The sequence below is a fragment of the Schistocerca cancellata genome, chromosome 4 (assembly GCF_023864275.1).
Source record: "Schistocerca cancellata isolate TAMUIC-IGC-003103 chromosome 4, iqSchCanc2.1, whole genome shotgun sequence".
NCBI classification, from domain to species: domain Eukaryota; kingdom Metazoa; phylum Arthropoda; class Insecta; order Orthoptera; family Acrididae; genus Schistocerca; species Schistocerca cancellata.
Genome location: NC_064629.1, coordinates 688528495 through 688552833, shown reverse-complemented (window position 1 = coordinate 688552833; position 24339 = coordinate 688528495). Strand labels below are relative to the sequence as shown.

The following is a 24339-nucleotide window of genomic DNA, read 5'->3' as shown; positions in this document are numbered from 1 at the left end:
TGCAGCTTTTGCCACTACAGTTAGCTGAGCATCTCCATGGCGCTTTCGCGCGTACTAAATAACGGAATGCGCTGCTTTTATTTGGACCTTTTCTATTTCCTCTTTCAGTCATATCTGGTACGGATCCCGAACTGAGGAGCAGTATTCAAGTACTGGTCGAATGAGGTTTGTGTAAGCTATCTCCTTCCTGGGTGGACTACATTTCCTGTGAATTCTTCCAATGAATCTTAGTATGGCATGTGTCTTACGTGCGGTTAGTTTTATGTGGTCGGCACACTTTAAATCGTTCCGTATGCATACTCGTAGATGTAACTCCCAGTGATCTTTTTGCAATCGTGTAAACATATAATAATGGATCTTTCTGTATATTTATGGGTAACACTTTACATTTGTTTATGCTGAAGGTCAATTGCCTCTCCCCCTATCAAGCTTCCTGCAAAACGGTTCAAATGGCTGTGAGCACTATGGGACTTAATATCTGAGGTCATCAGTCCCCTAGAACTTAGAACTACTTAAACCTAACTAACCTAAGGACATCACACACATCCATGCCCAAGGCAGGATTCGAACCTGCGACCGAAGCGGTCGCGCGGTTCCAGACTGAAGCGCCTAGAAGCGGTCGGCCACAACGGCCGGCGGTCTTCCTGCATTTCGCTCCAATTTTCTAGCGTTGTGATTTCTTTGTAAAGAACAGCATCATCCGCGAAAAGCCTCATGAAATTTCCAACGTTATCCACTAGGCCATTTACATGTTGTGTAATGTAATGATCCAGTAACACAGCCTTGGCGTGCGCCCGAAGTTACTTCTACGTCTGAGGATTTCTCTCCTTTGAGAATGACATGGCTGTGTTCTGTGTACTAGAAATTCTTCCATACAGTCACACAGCTTGTCTGATATTCCGCAAGTTTGTACCGGGTGATCAAAAAGTCAGTATAAATTTGAAAACTGAATAAATCACGGAATAATGTAGACAGAGAGGTACAAATTGGCACACATGCTTGGAATGACATGGGGTTCTATTAGAACCAAAAAATACAAAAGTTCACAAAATGTCTGACAGATGGCGCTTCATCTGATCAGAATAGCAATAATTAGCATAACAAAGTAAGACAAAGCAAAGATGATGTTCTTTACAGGAAATGGTCACTATGTCCACCATCATTCCTCAACAATAGCTGTAGTCGAGGAATAATGTTGTGAACAGCACTGTAAAACATGTCCGGAGTTATGGTGAGGCATTGGCATCGGACGTTGTCTTTCAGCATCCCTAGAGATGTCGGTCGATCACGATACACTTACGCCTTCAGGTAACCCCAAAGCCAATAATCGCACGGACTGAGGTCTGGGGACCTGGGAGGCCAAGCATGACGAAAGTGGCGGCTGAGCACAGTATCATCACCAAACGACGTGCGCAAGAGATTTTTCACGCGTCTAGCATTTTTTTTTTTTTTTTTTGTTCTAATAAAACCCCCATGTCATTCCAAGCATGTGTGTCAATTTTTACCTCTCTATCTACATTATTCCGTGGTTTATTAAGGGTTCAAATTTATACTGACTTTTTGATCACCCGGTATTTTGTTCGTTAGGCGGCAATACAGAATTGTTTCGAAAGCCTTCCGAAAGTCAAGGAACACGGAATTTTGCCACCTACGTGCTTCATTTAGACGTAGCAACTCCGTGAATACTTTATAATGCGATCAACATTTATATGAATTAATTACTTTTATATTTGGCAAACTTTTAGTTTGAGAGCTACATTAAAACAGCGATAGCTGCATAATTATTGGTTTGTGTGAAAAATGATACGTAGCTTTCCAATTTTCCTCAGCATTTGTTTCGTCTCGATAGGAAGGCACACTCAGACTTGTAGAAGAGCGGCCGGTGTGGCCGAGCGGTTCTAGGCGCTTCAGTATGGAACCGCGCGACCGCTACGGTCACAGGTTCGAATTCTGCCTCGAGAATGGATGTGTGTGATGTCCTTAGGTTAGTTAGGTTTAAGTAGTTCTAAGTTCTAGGGGACTGACGACCTCAGATGTTAAGTCCCATAGTGCTCAGAGCCATTTGAACCATTTTGAACTTGTAGAAGCACTACACTTAACATTGGATTTTTAATTGAATATCTACTCTCCTGGACGTATTGAGAATAGCCTCTAAAGCTTTTCAATCACGTATTAGTTTTTGTGACTGTCGCAGGATTAAAAAAGTCGGATGGGAAGGTGAGCAAAACCTGTATCATCCCTACGCTGGGTGGCCGGCAATAAAATTGTTGCAAGTTTCAGCCACGCGATCACTGTTCGAGGTAGCGTACTACCTGATGTGAAAGTGGGGATTGCCTGCTGAAGAGTTCAGGACCACGAATCCCGTAACAGAAGTGCGGAGGCAGAGTCGGCAAGCAGACGGCCGCGAAGCCGCCCGCTGAAATGAAGAGTGGGCGCAGAGACGCGGCTCGGGGTCAGTGGGAAAGCGCCGCGCGGCTGCCCTCGTGGGCGGCAGCTGTCCGCATTCCGATTGCTGCGACTTTCGTTCCGAGAAAATAACTACGCGCCTACCCGTCGTCACTACTGGGGTCGCAAAAGCCACATCCGCAAGCTGAGATCGGGGTCACATCACTCCTGTGTGCGTTTCCTGGCCTACACACACGTCACTCTAACTTACACTTGCAAATTGCCACTGCAAAATCACAATATCGCTTCGGCAGTTACATGGCACGACTGGCAAGCGTCTCATCAGCCAGTCAAATACTGTGGAATTGATTTAAGATTTGTTTCTCTTTCTTCCTTCTCTTTATATCTTTCTCTCTATCGTACAGGAGGTGGATAAAAATACGGATACACCAAAAACACAACGCGTTACCTTGCCTAATATGGTATAGGGAAACACTGAAATTCAAAGCAGCTTTCAGTCTCGTCGAAGTGGATGAATATTGAGTTCTTAAGGTTTTCAAGGTAATACACTACTGGCCATTAAAATTGCTACACGAAGAAGAAATGCAGATCATAAACGGGTATTCTTTGGACTAATATATTATACTAGAACTGACATGTGATTACATTCCCACGCAATTTGGGTGCATACATCCTAAGAAATCAGTACCCAGAACAACCCCCTCTGGCCGTAATAACAGCCTTGATACGCCTGGGCATTGAGTCAAACAGAGCTTGGATGGCGTGTACAGGTACAGCTGCCCATGCAGCCTCAACACGATACCACAGTTCAGAAAGAGTAGCGACTGGCGTATTGTGACTAGCCAGTTGCTCGGCCACCATTGACCAGACGTTTTCAGTTGGTGAGAGATCTGGAGAATGTGCTGGCCAGGGCAGCAGTCGAACATTTTCTGTATCCAGAAAGGCCCGTACAGGACCTGCAGCATGCGGTCGTGCGTTATCCTGCTGAAATGTTGGTTTTCGCAGGGATCGAATGGAGGCTAGAGCCACGGGTCGTAACACATCTGAAATGTAATGCCCACTGTTCAAAGTGCCGTCAATCCGAACAAGAGGTGACCGAGACGTGCAACCAATTGCACCCCATACCATGTCGCCGAACACGGATACGACCATCATGATACTGTAAACAGAACCTGGATTCATCCGAAAAAATGACGTTTTGTCATTCGTGCACCCAGGTTCGTCGTTGAGTACACCATCGCAGGCGCTCCTGTCTGTGATGCAGCCATGGTCTCCCAGCTGATAGTCCATGCTGCTGCAAACGTCGTCGAAGTGTTCGTGCAATTGGTTGTTGTCTTGCAAACGTCCCCATCTGTTGACTCAGGGATCGGGATGGGGCTGCACGATCCGTTACAGCCATGTGGATAAGATGCCTCTCATCTCGACTGCTAGTGATACGAGGCCGTTGAGATCGAGCACGACGTTTCGTATTACCCTCCTGAACCCACCGATTGCATATTCTGCTAACAGTCATTGGATCTCGACCAACGCGAGCTGCAATGTCGCGATACGATCAACCGCAATCACGACAGGCTACAATCCGACCTTTATCAAAGTCGGAAACGTGGTGGTACGCATTTCTCCTCCTTACACGAGGCATGACAACAACGTTTCACCAGGCAACGCCGGTCAACTGCTGTTTGTGTATGAAAAATAGGTTGGAAACTTTCCTCATGTCAGCACGTTGTAGCTGTTGCCACCGGCGCCAACCTTCTGTGAATGCTCGGCTAAGTTTCTAGTCTGTAGCACGGCCAGTAGTGTATTATACCATTCTTCGTCTGAAATAGTAGCAAGTTCAGATAACGATGGTGGAGGTCGATGGTGACCACGCACACTTCTCTCCAAAGTAGGCCACAAAGGCTCTATAATATTGAGATATAGTGACTTTGTCGGCCAGGACAGACGTGAAAATTCATTCTAGTGCTGACAAAATCAGTCCTGGACGAGGCGAGCTGCGTGAAGAGAGACCTAGTCGTCTTGGAACACGGCATCACCATTGGGGAACAAACACTGTACCATGCCGTAGATCTGATCAGCCAAACTGGTCGCATAATCCTTGGAAAAAACGTGATATTGCAGAGTAATACCACGATAAGGCCTCTCAAACCTTCAGTGAACCACCGCCATGTATCAGTCTTGAGACATAAACTGGGCCAGAAGTTGGAAACAGTGAGCATCACGACTCATCCGACTAACTGACCTTCTTCCATTGCTCCGTAGTCCAGCTTTTATGGCTTCGGAACTACGTTTTTCTGTTACTAGCATGTCTGACGAGTGGTTTTGAAATTTCAGCTCGGCCTGTTAATTCCCTGCTTACGGAGCTCCCTTCGTGTTGTTTTGATGCTGATATGAATCGCGAGTGTTACATTCGATTTTGCAGCGACTTTTGTCGTCCTCTAATTTTTTGTCACAATCCTCTTCAATGACCGTCTGTCACAGTCACTCATCATACAATTTTGTCCGCGTTGTGACTTAGCGGGCGATGTTTTTCTGATTTACCTGTATGTGGTCTAAATCTTCCAGACGGTGCCTCTTGAAGCAGCAAACACTTCTGCTCCCATGGTCACTGAAGCACCCACCATACGATCACCTACAATGTGCCCATATTCTAATTTATTTAGCTCTGAAATAATGCACTCTCAGCTATACAGAACACTGTTCTAACCGCCACTAACACTTGCAACGTACTGAGGACATTGCACGGCTGCTGTTTGTGGCCAAGACCAACAGCACAACTTGCAGGCTTGGCTAGCATATCCATTTATATTCAAGCATGCATTTCTCGCGATGTTCCCGTATTTCTGCCCAACCCTTATACATATACTGTTCGTTTTTTTATATTTTCGTAAATTAATACGATGGTCTGGGGAAGCATCTTTCGCAAGTTCTGTACCCAGAGTTCGATCCAGCCACTGCCTAAATTTTGAATAAAAATCATCAGCAATGTTGGCCGAAAACTCCCAGGGCAAGGAGTCGTTCTCGTTGTTTCAAAGGCCCCAGTATCCATGATCTACACGCTTACCGCAGATGTCGACTTCCAGTTTCGTCGACCATAGAAGTTCAGAACCTGAGTGAACTAATCCAGGTCCCGCCTCCACACGTCGACGACTTCTGGGTCCATCCGCTGAGGCAATCTGTGGGCACATGAGCCGCTAACAACTTTTATGACTCGGACACTCATGTGTACAAAACCTGTGGGCACTTAAGAGCGCTTGTCACTAACAAAAATCTCGAGCACTGTGCTGCGATACCTCAAAGATGCAATAGATTAGATGCTGTTAATGCTGGGATTCTCTCAAAACGACGGCTGCGAAGAGACAGTAGTCTCTTTCATGTTTTTACTCTGTTGTTTCAACGTGGAAGACGACAGATCAGATATTTCTAGAGCGAATGCTACTGGTAGCAATGGCTAGAAAAATATTCGTGCTTTATCCCGAGCCATTTGTTTTGTTAAATAGTTTAATTGAAACTTGATAGAGGTCTTGTACCGTTAAGGAATTATGTTTCCTGGAAATTGTTGCACTCTTTATTCAGGTAAGCTCGTTTTCTTTATCAACGGATTACTTCTTTTAATTTCTATCCTTAAAACAGAACATGTTATGATTTCTTATCATGTACGTATGCTCTCGTCAGTGAAACCTTATTTATATTTACCAAGTTATGGGTCAGGCTGGTTAAGGAAATGGACTTTCATTCGGAACGAGTGCTGTTCACATCGTTTGTGTACTCTGTTTACGGTTTTCATGGTTTCCCCAGTCTCTACGGGAAAGCTGGGTTGGTTCATTCGATAACATTACATCTGATCACCTCTGCCTGACGTTCAATATATAACTGAGTAGTGAGTGGTCAACTTTTATTGTTTTTCAGAAATTTGTAGCTGAGTTCTTGTCTTCCAGAACGAGATTGGATTGACAACTACGTAAGACGATGTCTCGGACAGTCAGTCGTAGAAAGAGGCAGGCAGTAAAATATTAATGTCATACTGCATTACTGATGAAGATGTACCCTAGAAGCTTAACCGCGTAAACTGGAAATTTATCCGTAGGCTTTGGAAATTTTTCCTCGTGTTGTGCCTGTGGTGTTACTGCTGGCGATTGTGGAGAGTCAATAAAGAACGAAGTGCCATATTGTATGATTGAATGACAAACAGAACGTAGAGGGTGAAACCCGCTAACGGCTCACAACCTGCAGTTCTCGCATACTGGGAAGGAAAGAGAATTAGGATTTACTATTCCTCCACCTATGACGTCATTAGTAACAAAGCACAAACTCGGATTTGCACGACGACAGAGCGGGATCTTACAAAGCAGTCATACCGGCCATACTCGCAAAGATAAACTACGGGAAACCTAACGCTAGATGACCAGACGATACCCAGATGGGCACTTGTACCGTTTTTTACTTCTCTAGAACAACACAAAGGCTCTCTCGATACCGAAGGCGTAGTATATGGAGCAGTTCAAAACAAAAACTCTTCAATAGCGAACTAATTATGATTACTTTTTGATAACTCAATCTACACCATATACAAACGTGTAGTACAAAATAACAGTGTTTTGCAATTGTTAAATACGCTAGACTCCATCAACATTATTAAATCGTATACGTCACTTTGTGCAAAATGAAAAACCGTCTGTGAAAACAGTACCAAGTTAGTTGCAAATAAGCAAAACCTCAAAAAAATTTTATGCTCTTAACACTGGATAATCAATGAAATTTCGGCCCTGTTATCGGTTGTAACAACTTTCTTTCCGTAAAAAAGTAGAGGGCGAGCCATGAAATAATTTTCCGGGTGTGTAGATGACTCCTTGTTCATTCATCCGTGTTATGGCTCATCTTATCAATCGGTATACTATTCTCTATCAAAAGCTACGTTCCCAAATTGATATTACGCTGTAGATATTCTGTAGACGTCTCACTAAAACACTTTGCCTCTGTAAGTTCTTAAAAGAATTTGGGAATGCAAGACTGGAATTTTTCATTCCTTAAAATAAAAACGTATCTGCTATCCCGAGAAACCTTCATCAGCAGTATACGCCGGGAAAGCCTAAAGTCACGTATCTGCTACATAGTTTGCGTTTTTAACTTCCTTTTCACTCAACTACATACAGACATCACTGACTGCATCGAGGCAGAAGAAGCTTTTCAATCATTAAGACGTTTTATCTCACGACGATACACGATCTATTCAGAAAATTTCTATTTAAGTATGAAAGTAAGTTTTGTAGTCAACAACCAGTTCTGCAAACGAAGCGAAGTTACAAATCAACATTATTGTTTCTGTCATTGTGCTGCATTCTTTTTGAATGCATTACTTTATTAAAACAGTTGAAGAGCTACAGTACATTTTCTCAGGTTTCGGTTTCACAAAGGTGAGCAAGAAATCTCGCATTATGATGAATGTAATAGCCAGTCTTTTGCTCACACAAGAGGGAGCCGGACAAAATTTTCCCATACCTAAAGTACCTAGCAGCAGTCTCAAGTGCTGTGTCATGTGCATATATTGCAGACTACAATCGTAATCTTAAAAGAATTCTGAAAACATAACCAGCGAAGCTGATAGAAAGAGAAATGTTAAGAATCAAACTATCGGAAAAGCGTTCAAGTTTCGGGAATATTTTACTTCCTTCTGCATTGTTTTCCATCTTCACACTGTCTTTCATTTCTTGCTAATATGTGAAGCTGCGTTCGGCGACTGATCATTTAAATGACCGTTGGGACCTGCCAGATGGCAATGAAATCATTAATCCGGAGTATGGATTCGATACAGGTTTTCTCACTTCCCGGCCTCGCTAGTTAGTACTTAACGCGTTACGCTGTAAGACTACGTTCGCAAAGATTACGTGTCTCCTCCTAATAATGAACAAAATCCGTATTGCGCAGCAGGAAGCTGATTTCAGTTATCAGACAAAAGAATCAAGGTATCGCTAAGAATATGGGAACGTGGAACAGGAACAAATCAAGTGTCTAAACAGGAGAATTTTCGTGAATTTTTATGTCTGATTGCTGCGTAGATATTGCATAAACAGACGACATGAGATCGTGAGGAGCAGGATTCGGCGAACGCGGGCAGAGGTGAGGAACCTGTTAACAACAAGAACGTGCCACGGCGCAAACCCGGATACGCGCTCGTCGCCCAACGTGGCGCGAGCCTCTCCACCATCAACTCTGCTCATCCACACACAGCCGTTTCGACAGAGATTTTACCGACTTGTTCCTCTCTTCCTAGCTAACAGAAATCCGAGGAAATTAAGAACTTAGAACACTGATACTATTTTCACGGAGTAGCTGATCTGCCTCGGAAACGGGAGTCATTAGATATTCACCACGACGGTACGGTCAGTGTAAAATAGGGAAAGGAAGAAATCAGATATGAAAAGTTAGTGTTTAGCGTCCTTTCGATAAACGGGTTATTAGAAGCTGAAAAGCGGCTCAATTGGGCAAGGCTGATAGAGGGAACTTGCAGCGGCATTAAGAAAGGAACAGCTCCAGCAATCAGTCGCCTTAAGTGATTTATGAAAGCCACGAAAAATTGTCGTAAAAAGGATGCGCAAATATCTGAACTTTGTTCCTCCCAAACGTGAGTGCAGTTTCTGAAGCGCTGTGTGAGAAATGTGAAGCGTGGTGAGTTTGATTCTGAATCACTATACGAATAACGCAAACATTATTTTCTGCGTTTCCTCTTCCTTTTATTCTACCTGTCCTCTTTGACGGGAAATTTTTTCACGAACAATGCCTCGGGACCCTCAGAAACTTAGAGTTTTCTAACGTTACACTGATGAATGGCTGCTCCCAGTTGTTATCCGCATCCGCCGCCAAATAAAAATGAAGTCTGAGCGCTAACTGAAGTGCTTACATTGTGATAAAATATATGTCATTGCACAGACAAGTTAAGGTCCGAGCAATGTTGTGTAACTCCACTGTCAACAGGCTATTTTGACGATTTTCGTTGACATTTCTCATTTTTCAGCCAACGGGCAAACGAAGCGTATCCGTCGGACTGAAATTCTTTGACTACTGAGCGATACAGATTCAAAAATGGAATGACAATGTTTAATATACAGTTATCACGTATATATGAGAAGCACGCGCACCCGGAAAAATATCAGGCCCCATGTGGGTAATATTTAGAATCAATATAACTGTCACCTTCCTACCACTGAGTTTTGCGTTCGTGTACGTTCATTGAATGCAAACAGATGAGAAAACAGAGTATCACACGAGAAACCAGAAATATCATTAGGTTACAGCGTCAATGATTATGAGAAGATCCGATCATATACCTTTGATTTCGGGTCTGTTACGTTCTGAGTGGGAGAGTCTTTCAGATGAAAGGATATCGTCTGATGAGAACTCGAAATACGATGCCCATGCGGCGCCACACCACTGAGTTCTTCTAGCCTCTTACCAATGGCGCCGTTGGAGTATAGTATGACGCAATAGTGTGACACGGCGTTGGGATTGCAACCGACTGCCATACCAGCTCGTTTCTCGACAATCCGGTAAGAAATACAGATATACTTGCGTACCAGCGGCACTTCTAATTGGCGTAGGATTTGTATTCTACGCTGACTGTTTGGACTTACGGCTTCAGGTGGAATCCGGCTACCACTTACAGAGCGAAGGATGGAAGAAAAATTAGGGTGTAACATCCACTATTCGTGCAGTACTTCTTGGACTGCTGTGTGGTTGTACTGTGCATTGCTTACGGTGGACTTACTTGTATTGATTACCTACTACATCTGCCTCTCCTCGATGAGGCTCGAATTATCTATGCAGTAATGTAGTATTGAGTTTGATGTGGCAGAAATACACCCATACGATCTCAATGAGGGAGGTGAAAAGCTAAATGACAACAGTTTGTTCCTTCATAACGGCATTGCACATAAAAGCTGCTAGTTACGTTTGAAAAAGTTACTGGTCGTTGAACTCATGTTGGAAAATTTGACTTTCAAGCGTACAAAAATGCCACTTCAGCATCCTCAGAGTGAGAGAACAGCATAGGAGAAGGAATCCTGTCGGAGCTAAAGTCACGTAACCTCTGAATATTGCAGTAGCACAGAATTCACCGTTCTTTCTAGCAATCCACGCGTTTGCAAAGACGGCTGCAGAAAAGATCATGCAGCTACATATCTAGTGAATTAGATGGATGAACAGGTATATATGTCGAACAACAAATAGTAGCATAAATTCATGGAGCCTATAAGACGGAACGAGCTGAACAGTAAGGTAAATTGTCTTGCTGATGAATAGCACTAGGTTTTCCTTGGAATTCAGCTGCGAATGAGGACTCAAAACCTCATTAGTGGCCGGCCGGTGACTAGGCGCTTCTGTCTGGAACCGCGCGACCGCCACGGTCGCAGGTTCGAATCCTGTCTCGGGCATGGATGTGTGTGATGTCCTTAGGTTAGTTAGGTTTAAGTAGTTCTAACTTCTATGGGACTGATGACCTAAGATGTTAAGTCCCATAGTGCTCAGAGCCATTTGAAACATTTTTGAACTTCTGTATACCAATGTATCAATGACAAAACGTGGAATGCAACGTAACCAGAATTTGACAATATCTTGAAAAACTTAGGTGATTGGTAGATACACTCCTGACAGTTGACAGGCGACTGCCATCTCAGGCCTACGTTTTTCAAGTTATTGTCAAAATCTGGTTACGTTGCAGTCCATGTTTTGTCATTTTTACATTTGGTATAAGAAAGTGTTTTCTGTGGGGAAATAGGCATTTCTAAACCCTCAGATGTTATAATTACCCTTGCAGTTGATGATGGCTGAAATAACAGAAACTGGTCAAGAATAAATATAATATATACAGCTGATAGCAAATAAAAATACTTTGCTATAAATATCTCACAGTTGTAGCTAGTTACCTACGCAAATTTTGAATTGATACAAGAAAAATAAACTAAAACTTTGTGATGCGTTCTGGCGTCCTGGTATGACTTTTTCTGGCCCTGTGTCAGATGATAGTGAGGTATGACAGGCAGACGTTGCAAAAAATTGCAGTCTCCATCCACACTCATCCAAATCACCATGAACGGAATTTGTTGAGGCATTTGAACACAAATGCAGTTGCCACTGATTAGAAGATTTCTCTGGGTGTAGAGGCACAGTCTGATGTTAGTTGACGAATATGAAGATGTGTTTTATGTACAGTGTATACTCTGGAAACAGTACTACTTCCGCCGGCGGATATGATTTTGCAAGTGGTTCCTGATGCCCAGCACAACCAAAGCTTGGGTCAATCTGGCCTGACAGCATTATGTATTCCAACTACATGACTCCATTCGAGAGAGTATGATACGATATAATCTTCAGTAATTTATTGCGCTTTGTTCTTTACAAAGAATTTTGCCTTTCCTGCTTGGGTTATTGTTGATTTCTCTTAGTCAAGGATGATGACCAGCAACTATTGTTTTAGGGAGAAATCCAATTAAACATTTGTGGTTGAGTAAGTACTGAGAATGTTACGCACCAGTTGTCGAAAATGTGAGATTTATTTTCCCACAATATGTTTCGGAAGTACATTATCTCGTGATTAAGTCCAATAAAACAAGAAAACACAAATTATGGTATCGTAATATTACACAAACTGACTACCATGTAAATCTATCTGTATAACCCTGTAGTATTAGCTGTATGTTATTTTAAAAGATGTATCCATGTGTGTCATCAGGATATTGCACTGAAGAGTAGAATTTCTAACTTGGCGTTCGTATTACTTGCGCGTGTTCAAGATAGTCCTAATTATTTCCTCATTCGTTCGACGTACATCGTTCATCCTGTTGACATTCAAGTTTTCTGGGTATGATACCGCGCAACATTGTAAAAAAATATTGCCGGTGAAATCGATCTTCAGACGCAGAAAGAAGGCTAACACTGTCTTTTACAATATGAGGCAGTCCCATAGCCTAAAAACGTTTATGCCAGCTGACTCTGAGCTTTGAAGTCCACGCAATTACATCTTTAATCTCGTGGTTTGTCAGGGGTGAACCATGTGATATAGCGCTGTAGTAAAGGCGGTGGACTCGCATTAGAGTAGAGCGGGATTCAAAGGTCCATTGGCCAGACAGATTAAGGTTTTTGTGGCTTCCCTAACATTCTGACGTAACGTGTGTAAAGTAACGTATAATTTTTTTCTCCGTTCTTGTCCAGTTCAGGTTCATTCACAGTCTCTAATGGCATCAACGTTAAGCTCAAACTTATCTTCCTTTGTAATTGTGAGTAAAGGAGTTTCAGATAGGAACTGGGATGATGTGGTTACTGCAGCGATGCTAGAGTGAAGACGGTACTCCAGACAGATCCTTAGCGAAGATGTTCCGGTAGCAACTTTAAGCCATTTCCTCCTCATTACAGATTACAGTCCGCAGCGTGTCGCAAATAAAGATAACAAGTATCTCTCTAATGATGTTGAAAGTGGCACTGACGATATTACAAACGTTGTAAATTGATTTTCACGTAATGGGCGCTTCCAAACCCAAACACAAAGTGGTAGTGTAGAGATGGTGTGGAACTCATACATAAAACTGAATAACGTATTCTACAGTAAATAACGTTCCTTAAAGGAAGGTATACAACTTAGTACATTAACAAAATCGTTTCTGCTCAGGAAACCACCACGCTTCAATTCAGAACATGTTCCTGGAATTCTCTTTCTCGGTTTATGACGACTACGCGAAAGCGTAGATTTTATGGCTAAAGAACATATTTGTATGTAGTTGTTTACAATTTAGCCGTAGAATACAATGCGTATGGAAAGCGTCGAGTTACAATAATTAGTTCACCTTTGACAGGTAGCTCCAGCGCACAGTTTTCCCTATATAGATTTTGTTTTATGAATGTAAGAGTTTTTTTTTTTTGTTCAGGAACAACAAAATAAAAATATGTCTCTACGTTTTCTTCGGTATGTGAAAGTCGGTTCATCGACATTCTCACGAATATCACTACTTCGTGGGATTCGATCTACAATATGAGAAGCATTTATCATTACATCTATCAAAATGATGGAGGGACCAGACAACTTTGAAACAAAAGTCTCATTAGTTCCGTTAAGATGTACATGAGCAGCTAATTACCGAGCCTGTTGATTATCATGTGTTAAAAGTGAGACATTTTCATTCATACCTGCGGCGAGAATTCCCGGAATATTTCTTAGAATTTTGTAAGCTTCTAGTCGAGACCCTCTTCATCATTTGGAATCAAAGAATTTCAGCCGGTTCTGCGGTGAGAGCTTTCTTAAGTTAGAAAGAGAAAATGAATTTTCTTCTTCACATCCACCAGTACCTCTGAGAAATCCGTTTAGAAAGTAGCATGTAAAACAATGTATACTCTAAACAGTTACAGAAGTATATTCTGCAACAAGATAACCGAACATCATGTAAGAAATAAGCGGGTGTAAATTATGTTTATTTTCATTTTTGGAAGTCTTTTTCGTATTCCTAGCGTCCGAGTTGCGGACGAATATAAATCCCCTCCTTTTTGTCTTGTGTTCGGACACCGTAAGTACTAAGGAAGCTCATAAGCAAAAGTTGTACTCTTTTGCAGCTGCGGATTATACGAGGGAAGTAATAACTTAGATTCTTTGTCAGATCTATCTTTTGAACAATTTTTCTGGTCAGGTATCTTACGCAAGGCATATATAGTAGCAGCATAACATGTGCACTGATGTTCCTCACAGCAAAAGCGCATCACAACAGCGTAGTGGAGTGATAGTTAGGCAGCAAAACTGGCCCCCGCAACTGCCGCCCATTACCACGGATGAGCTTCTTCTGCAGAATCGTAGAATATATTCCCAGTGCAAATGTAATGACCCATTACGAAAATACCAACTTGCACGCTTCACCCATGATATCACAAAGGGAATACTTCATGGTAATTTAGAATACGATGTGTTTCTTGAATTCCGGCAAGCTTTCGATTCAGTTTCGCACTGATACTTACTAAGGAAGCGACGTTCATATGGGGATTCAGCTGCAGTTGTTAATCGGTTGAAGACGTCTTTTATAGAGAGACGGTGCGATGTTGAAAGCGGAACACTCATTTCAGTAGTTGCGTTCAGATTCCTGTTTGGGTAATCCTGAATTAAGTTTGCCGTGGTTTCCCACACGTGGAGAATTCCGTGATACTTCCTACCATAGGTCAACGCACAATTCTTCTCCAGTCCCACATCCAGTTCAGGGTAGCACTCCCCCTTTCTTTAACACGATTTCGGCGGTGCACCATGTTCTAACCTTCTTTCCTTTCTTCCAGAAGATACTTGCACAGACAGAACGCAGCACGTTGCTCCGTACAGAGTACAATTAACAGACATTGAAAATATAGAGTTTTCATGTGTGATACGATCTTTACGTTTGTTAAAACTTTGCAAATTATTTTATTTGTAGCTTCAAACTTCTCAGAGGTTATGCAGTTGCCACCAAAGACACGTTATTGAAAGATCATCCCGTAAGCACCCATTCAGATCTCCAAAAGATTTTAGTTTTCTGCAGAGACCGGCAACTGGCTCTGCATGAAAACTAAAATTATCGTAACAATATTAATCAGTTAAAACTGTAGTCAGTCTTTTCCTAAAAGTAACTGAGAGCAACAACGCATACAGGAATGCAAAGAAACAGTCAGATATCTTCACTCGCCGGTAAAACCTAGCAGGCTTTATTTAGTTTGTAGAATGTTTAGAATCTGCGATTTTTCTGCGAAACAGATAGATTATAAAAGCTTCTATAGCCTGTTGCGGGATATTGCTTTAATATTTGCAAGCCATATAACGATAAACTAGAGGGATATTTCCAAGGAATAAAGGGAAGTATACGAGGATCGTCACTCGTAATTGTCCAAGTCATTGTGTGATAGAAATTTGGAACAATCTGCAATGTCAGAAGCTTAAAAAAAGACAAAATATTTCATGAGATATACGTAAAGAACACAAGAACAGGTCGAAGCGACTTTGCACTTTAACTTCCATTTCTTCGAACGATTACAGGTAAACACTGTTGTCAAGATATTCTAGAAGATGTACAATGTAAAAGATATCTGAAGCTGGAAAGAGATTTTTCGTTCGCTTGTGTTAAATACCATCGTTTTGAGAACACACTATCATCACTTTCACAGAGAAACTACGTTTGTCAGCTAAAGGTGATCGAATATTTGTATCTTAAGCTACAGGTTTGAATTTAAACGCCATGTAAGACTAGCGAAAATGAAGTGAAACTGCACATAATGTGAGATTTGATGAAGATCGCAATTACGGCCACGTTACGTAAAACTGATAACAGGCTTCGCAGTACTAGTGTAATAACACCATTGATACGGTCAGGTACGATGCAGCAACCGACAGAGACCGGATGCACCCCTTAGTGCATTCGGAATGGAATTGTATGATTGTCGTAGACTACCCTGAGGCCTGTTCTCTGTTTCTGTATATTCGTTTTCATCAGCATAGCTACAGAAACGTACAGCGCAACAGTCTATCACCTTCATGCTTCTTCTATAAAGCTATATGATACGTTCAGTATCTATCTGAGACGGACCACACGTTACGCAGTAACATGGCTTATCTGGAAAGTTAGTGGTTGGGGTATACAGCTTCTACGTCTAAACCATTTATTATTGTTCGATCAGCACCTTTCCAGCGTTAAAAAAAACTGTTTTTTCTTTATTATTTTTATTTTATATGCAGATCAGTTTTAAGACATTTCTTAGAAAATGTTAAGTCCTTCATCACATAGCCCAGTCCACCATGATTCGTTTTGTGTTCTCTTTTATACTTATCGGTTTTCTTTGTTATAATATCTTAAACTGGACTAAGAGAGTGTGCAGCTGCTGTATCACAATTCCCACGTTGATCTAAGTGCAACATGTAAGTGGTACAGATTAACTTAACGCGAGCGTAGGCATTTGCCTGCAGGGGAACAGCGTCAGTTAGAAATTGAAATTTTACAGTAGCCACAACTGGCATGTAATTTTTTTTTACATGCTTTACTTCAGAACTGTAGAAATACAAAGTGTTACACTATCATACAATAAGATAAATACACAGATTCAACTTTCATCATGATAATAAGTTGAATTTGTGAATGCATGCATATGGATGCATGTTAATGGTTCGCTGGTACATGTCATCGTAAGACTGGGAAATGGCTCTTATCGGTGGTGTAACACGTTCACAGTTCTGAAGATGCTCACTTTGGTCGAGTGAAACACGCGAAAATAAAGAAAAAGCTGCAAGTGACTTGTGGCTGCTCGACAATTTTAATTGCAGACTAACTTTGGGGTTCGGAAGCAGAGTAGCATACGCGTTAGAAGTAGGACGAGAGAGCGCACAGCAAGAAGCTCAGGGCATGAGTCAGATAGCTGTATCCAAGCACAGATATTAATGCAGATGTAGGCCTGTTGTCTGACGTTGACACTATGCGAGAAATGACTTACAGTACTATGATTTTAAGAATGCATCGTGTCATCAGTCTGAAGCAAGTTTGGTGGTTTTTTATTTTTGTTTGTCAATAATACCCCTCTGATAACCACGTCTCTATAGATATCTTAACCTTTGACTATACTTAACATATATATATATATATATATATATATATATATATATATATATATATATATATATATAGCCGTGTGGCGCGGACCTTCCGTCGGGTAGACAGTTCGCATGGTGCAAGTCTTTCGAGGTGACGCCACTTCGGCGACTTGCGTGTCGATGGGGATGAAATGATGATCATAAGGACAACACAACACCCAGTCCCTGAGCGGAGAAAATCTCCAACCCAGTCGGGAATCGAACCCGAGCCGTTTGGTATGGCATTCCGTCTCGCTGATCGCTCAGCTACCAAGGGTGGACATACTTAATAGAGAAGCCACAAAATATTCATGCAATCTTGTGGCAATATACCAAGAGTAATAGTTGCGTGTTCTGAACTTTGCGTAATAGTGAACACAGAGATAAATAATTAGTGGTAGTACGCTCGAGGTCTGACACGTCGGGAAACATCAAGACAGTTAAATAAGGATTTAATAGACGTGACTGGCGACACCCGATTTGTGCATTATCGAAAATGATCGAAGAGGCCACCGGTTTACTGCTGGTTCACAGTGTCCAGCAGGCACAAACCGGGAGCACATTTATGGACTGTTCGATCAGCTAATATCCCTAGAGAAACTGAAGTATCACATAACGGAAAACTTTTATCCGGAACGCTGCAAGTCACGTCTGATATGTCATCCCTGCGTTTTGCGCTATAGGGCCGCATATAATACGATAGGAGCTGTGATCATGTAAACCGTCTAGAAGAGACTCGCTGAGAATCTTGGGAGACCTGCGTTGCTTCGGCTGCCAGGACGAATCTCACACGTAACAGTATGGAACGTGTCGAACTATAAGGCTATAATGGCTGTTACAAGATAAAAGCATACCACAGGATTGACAGCCACGAGTTAAATTCTGTAAACTATATAACGATTAATTTCAATGTGTGTCCAACTTATCCTCTTCGTGCTTCTGACACTATGGAAATATGCAACTGTGTGAGACGAGAAAAATTGAATGGGGAATGTTAGACCACTAATATAGGGGACCATAGGAAGTACTGTATCATTTTCGACAAAAACTAATTGCTCAGAATTACTTCAGTTTTTTTTTTAATATAGATTTGCTCAAAGAAGTTTCTCTTGCTGCCCAAATGAACATATGGATGCATGTTAATGGTTCGCTGGTACATGTCATCATAAGACCGGGACTGATGTAAGTGGTATGTAGTGTGTTCATTTCCTGGCATGAGAGGTCATCTGATTTAAATACTCTACATTTTTCATATTCCTTACAACATGTGCGTAAAATCCCAAATGGGCGTCACTGATCGCATTGTATATGCTGTGCTAATAATTCTGACCAAAGAGGATGTCTTGCAAAGCATTTACTATGTGTGTATGCAGTGATATCATGGCGCCCCTACTCGTAACTTCAATTAAATCTTGCAAAACTTAGTAGTATATCTATGGGCATTCTGGCCCACTTCACTCACAAGCCAAAAAGCTTTAATTTGTCTACATCACATGAGCCAGGTTATTCACCTACACATGATATCACAAAATCCAAGGTGCCAGCAGCCATGTCCCCACATTATCCACCATGTGACAAGCCACATCCTTTCTCGCCTCTCTCCATCCATCTGCAGTCAAACATAGCCTAGTATTAAAATGAAACAGCCAATCACAATCCAAGATGGCAGAACTAACCCAGTGCTAGTTGGAAATTTAAAACAACCTAGTATTAAAATGGAAAAGCCAATCAAAATCCAAGCTGACAAAACTAACCCTGTTGTGCTAGCAGGAAGTTAAAAAAATTAAAATTTTGAAACAAGGCAACTTGTGTTTTGCAGCCCCTCCAATCAGAAGTTAGCATCTTAGCCACCATTAAAATAAAACATCCAGTTACAATGTAGCCCATCTTGGCAGTGCTCAATCTTCCTGCACTTGCAGCATTTCTACATCTAAAATACATCATTAAAAGAACACACTTAAAAAATATGTAACCTCGATCTGAATTGCACAAAATGCCACTACGGTGAAAAAATATTTTCAACTACGTTTTCATTCCTGTTTATGTACTGTCTAACCAGTTATATCCATAAATTTCATTGAAAAATGTGTATCATTCACTGGAATATGAGAACGAGTATAAAGCATACTCTGCATAAATAGATAAAAACTGTCGTTTGCTTACACAATTTAATTAATGAATCAGTAATATACAGTTGTTGAAGATGAGTTTTACTTTAAATACTATTCCGCAAAACACACACACACATACGTTTATCATACACACACACACACACACACACACACACACACACACACACACACACCTGTCAAAATTGGTGTCTCAAATATGATTGTGCAACAATGCTGTTTTCGTGCATTAACACATCTAACTAAATACATAACTTGCTATACAGACAGGTAAACTTCCTATGAAATATGCAAACAAGTAGAAAACACACTCTCTATAAATAGTTAAAAAGACAGCATTTGCTTATGCAATGTAATTAACAAATTAATAATACACAGTTGCTGAAGATGAATATTATTTCAGATATTATTCCGCAAAACTTCAAAATAGAAAATAAATTCAACTACTGAATTATGCCACTGTCGCTTGCTGTGACCAACAGACAGTTGCACCTGTAAGTGTCCAAAGTTAGATGAAGATACGACAATTGCTTAGGACATAACAGAGCCTTAGATGAATTATTTCCCACTTCTTTGATGCTTGTCAAGTGTCACAGTGTTCTTTCGAGGTCTCAAATGTTTGCAAAACATGTGAGCAATGTAAAAAAGTACAATGTTTACTTCATGTACTAAACTGTCATTTCCTTGGATCACATGACGTAAACAAATAAAAAATTTTGATATGTAAGCAAGGTGGGCCAGAATTCGCATAGACAGACTACTAAATGTAATACTATATAAATGGTATTTTAGTATCTTTAAGTATAAGCAACTACTGTCTTTTTTACAAAGTGGTCAACTTCTTGCTATAGAGCCTGATCTTAACAGTAAAGCCAGTCTGAAAATTTTGCTGCACAGTGAAAGATCCGTTCTTGAATAAGTTATAACAGTTCCCACAAAATCACGAGGAAAAATCCCTGAACTCGCCTGGGACTGAATCCAGGACATCCATGGCTGGACTCTAGCGCTCTACATGTGAGACCACCACAGCCACCGAGAGAAAACAGCTACAAGTGGAAGAACATATAGAAGGATACGGTGCTTGGCAATAACATATTAACTCCTCGGATCGTACAGCTGTCCAATTGAAGAAAAGAGTTAGAAGAGTGTGTGCTTACCTGCGTTGCTGATGTGCGGCTTCCAAACGGACGAGGGGGAGGGCGCAGGCGCGGCCGAGTGCAGCAGCACCGCCAGAGCCAGGAGAGCCGCCATGTGGCCGGCTGCCGGCCTGCAACAAAGCAAACTCTCTGCTATATAACCTTCATGTTGCACAGGCGCAGATCCGAGGGGAGGTGGGAGAGTCATGGGGGCCACGATTCCCCTCCTCCCCCAAAATGCTTTAGCGAAAAGTGTTCGTGTTTTTACATGTACACTATCTGGTCAAGGCTATCCGGACCCCTATTAGTGGAAACTAGTAAGAGGTGTGTCCACCATTTGCCTTTTTGACGACATGAACTCTGCTAGGGGCACTGTGAACAGTAGTCTAAATGTCTGTTGAGGAACGGAAGCCCATTCTTCCACAAGAAGCGAAACCACAGAAGGTAATAATGTTCGACATTGGACTCTGGAGCAAATTCGACGTTCTGACGCATTCACTTAAGATCGGGCCTCTGGGTAGGCCAATCCATTTCAGGATTGTTAGTGTCACAGATGCTACTTTATGACAGGGCGCATTGTCACGCTGTAGGATGCTGTAAAATGTGTTCATATCCTTCTGGAGATAGCATTCTGGACCACAACCTAACCACGAGAAACACACCCATATTGTAACACTAACTCGTCCTTAATTCACTGTTGGCACTACACGTGATGGCAGGTAACGTTCTCCAGACATTCGCCAAACAAAAAAACTTCCGTCGGATTGCCGTAACATATAGGATGATTCACCACTCCAAATCATTCGTTTCTAGCCGTCCCATATCCAGTGGCATCGTTCATTTCATCTCTTCAAGAGCCGCTAAGCACTGACTACTACATAAAAGTGTGACTTACGAGGAGTGGCTCGACCGTGTCACCCCATTCTTTTTAATTCCCTACGCACAGTCATTGTGCTAGCTGGACTGCTCGTAGCGCTTTGGAGCTCACGAGTGATTCTTTCTGCTGATTTTATGCGATTTTGTACAACGACCCTCCGCAATGGTCGACGGCCCCAGTCCATCAGTAAATGGGGTCTCCCTGGTCCTGGTTAAGCAGAGGTTGTTTCCCACAGTCATATCACCAACAGTCGAGCTAACCAGCTTGAGAAGGGTTGGGATGTTAATGATGGATGACTAGCACACATTCGAATTAACTGAGCGCTCCTGACCCACCCATCCTGCTATTAGTGTTTCTCTACTGACAACACAATATTCCGTACCGCCTTTTATATTGGCAAGTACGGTTCACATGACATGTAGTGGTCAATTTCCCCTTACAAATGGGTGTCCGGATACTTTTAACCAAATAGTAAATAAATTTCGAAATACATCAGCTAACTTTTGGGAGAAAAAAGTCGCATAAAAGCTATGACTCTCAGAAATGGTAGGAAATTCTAGGAAACTACAAGTTACTTTTCAATTTTTTTGTCCACGTGGATGTGCTAGCATCCTTATCGCCTATGGAGAACCTTCCAGCCAGGCACAGGCAATCGTACCTGCTGTCGACAACAAATACGACGCAGCTCCAGAGTCCACAGGCAGGACGGATAAACCACAGGTAGATGAGTAACCCGAGACAGAAAGGGAAAATACCATCGCCTCAGTAGCAAAAAAATACTGAAGGACTCACTTGTGGAACATAGGCAGAAAGGTCTGAAAGAAAAAGTATTCTTTTGATTTACCCTCTCGAGTAGTCATATTCTGCAAACCTGTGTTCATTAATTACAATGCTATGTCAAATATCGATCATGCTGAATGCACACTTTGATTTTACATTATGTAAATTTTGATACTGCTAAAATTGTGAGCGTCTACAGCCGTTATCTACACTTATTGTAAATTAAACTACTACACCGCGTTTCGCTGTCTGTATGTGAAGGCAGGAACTACTGTAAGGATTTTAAAACTGTTTTCGCTAATAGGCGGACTTGTTCACGAGGAAGGTTTGTGTACGTAATTTACTACCGCTACGCCAGACAAGTCGTCCGGTCGTAGGTTCTGAGTGCTACCTGTGCAGAGCCGGAGTTCGTCGCTAGTAGTTATTAAATCAAACTGTGTGACACATGTACTTCTCAAATTTTCGGACGAATGTTTTTATAGATGCTATAGTTTTCTGTAATGGAATTTCTTCGAAGTTATGCCATAGCGAAGAAATAAATTGTTATTATTATACTGAAATAGTTTATGGTTATTATTATCACTGTGATAATATTAAGCATCTATGGCACGTTAAAGATGGTGGTGACAGAAAGTTAGGGGAAAGACTGTAACTTCCATGAGATCCCCCGCCAGTATCAAAACTTGGATCGGAACCTACAGTGTCGCATGACACGCAAGCCTCTCTTTCCTTAAAGCATCTGTCCTTCCACAAATACCAAAATCCCGAGTTCGAGTCTCGGTCCGGCTCAGTTTCAATCTTCCAGGAAGTTTCATGTCAGCGCTCATTCCGCTGCAGAGTGAAACCTCATTTTAGAATGATTAGTTCATAAGGTCACAACTGTCCATTCAAATAAGGCTAGGTTGTAACTCATTCTCCAAAGTCCTCTCGATCGACCACATACTAAGCGGACACGTTACATGACATCTTTCCCGTCAGGTGCAGAAGAGAGTGGAAGCTGTCGTGTGGAGTAGTAATAAACTGTGCTTGTACTCCTCATATGCAATGTCTACCTAAAACTCTTGAGCAACAGAAAAACAGTTCTATCTGAGTCACTTCTCCAAGATGATCAAAGTGGATTTAGAAAAGGACATTCGCGACGTGACAATATCATTACAATAAAACTACTCACATAAAAACGTAGAGTTTTGAATCTTGAAAAAGTCTTCTATTGCGTTTTCCGATATAAGTTGTGGGCAATAGTGATGACAGTGGGTACCCACCAAAGCTTATTTCGTGGAACAAAATGGTATTAAATACAGGAGAGAAAAGGCAAAAGAGATAAAAAAACAATCAAGGGGTAATACAAATGTCCATTTAAACCACTCTTTTTAACATTGATATTGATAATGTCCTAAAAAATTGGAAATCAGATAATTATCCAGGACCAAATTAGATGAACGCATTAATCGCAGATGATAGAGTAGCAATACAAGAAACTGAAGACGACCTCCAGTTAGCAGTACATCGGCTGAAACAAATACGTTCAAAATGTAGTCTTAAAATTTCATTACATTTATACCTGTACATAAAACGAGGACGACGATGTTCTGTACGCTAGAGTATGACGCGGCCGTCATGAAATAATATTATCCAGTAGTTCGAAGATGCACGGTGTCAAGTCGTCCCACTCTTTACCCACTCTTGAAAACTTATAAGCAGTGCTAAGGCGTGTTTAGTGAACACGAAAAACTGAGTTTTGATTGGCGATTACTTTCAGGAAGATGTTTTGTTGCGTCAGAACTCGCGGCGGCTTCAAAGGAGTGGGAAATACGCACGAAGGTGGTGCAGCGTAGCATAGTCGCATCGGTGTCAGGCACATTTCAATAAGTGACGTGTAAGTGATAGACTTCATTCTAAACGCACCTAAATACCGGTAAACGTACATACCCTAGGTAGACTATACACATACTTTCGACTGGGACAATATTGCCTCAGCATTAAATAAAATTAGACCCAATTCTTCAACTATGAGCATGATTTATAAGTACTCTTTTGTCTGTACGATTAACACTGGGTGTGAAAATTCCATCTAAAGCATTTAAAGTCATGACTTCCACGGGTCCATTCTCATCTCGCTTGGATTTGGACAGAGAAGAGAAAAGAGAGAGAGTATTCTGCATCCCATCTGGAAGTCAAATGCACATAAAAATGGCAATTCAGTTGTTTATGAAGCCACGACGTACCTAACGTTTCCCATGGAGATGTGAAATAAACTGGTGACGGACTGGTAGATAGCCATTCGGAATAAGCAGCAAAACAATGGAGCAAATGAATATTCATAGCACGAGAAGACGCTACGCCCTGCGTGATCTGTATGACAGTGCAAGTATGTAGCGGTTTCCTTTTCTGTTTAAGGCTGGAACT

The 24339-nt window shown here is 41.6% G+C and overlaps 1 protein-coding gene across 2 annotated transcripts in view; it reads right to left on the bottom strand.

The window, feature by feature from the left end:
• LOC126183516 (serine proteinase stubble-like) overlaps window positions 1-24339 on the bottom strand; it is a 225804-nt gene that overhangs the window by 134787 nt on the left and 66678 nt on the right. For both annotated transcript variants that reach the window (XM_049925571.1, XM_049925572.1), the window contains exon 2: window positions 20298-20407. In XM_049925571.1, coding sequence (XP_049781528.1) covers window positions 20298-20407 — 110 coding nt within the window. The remainder of the gene's footprint in view (window positions 1-20297; window positions 20408-24339) is intronic.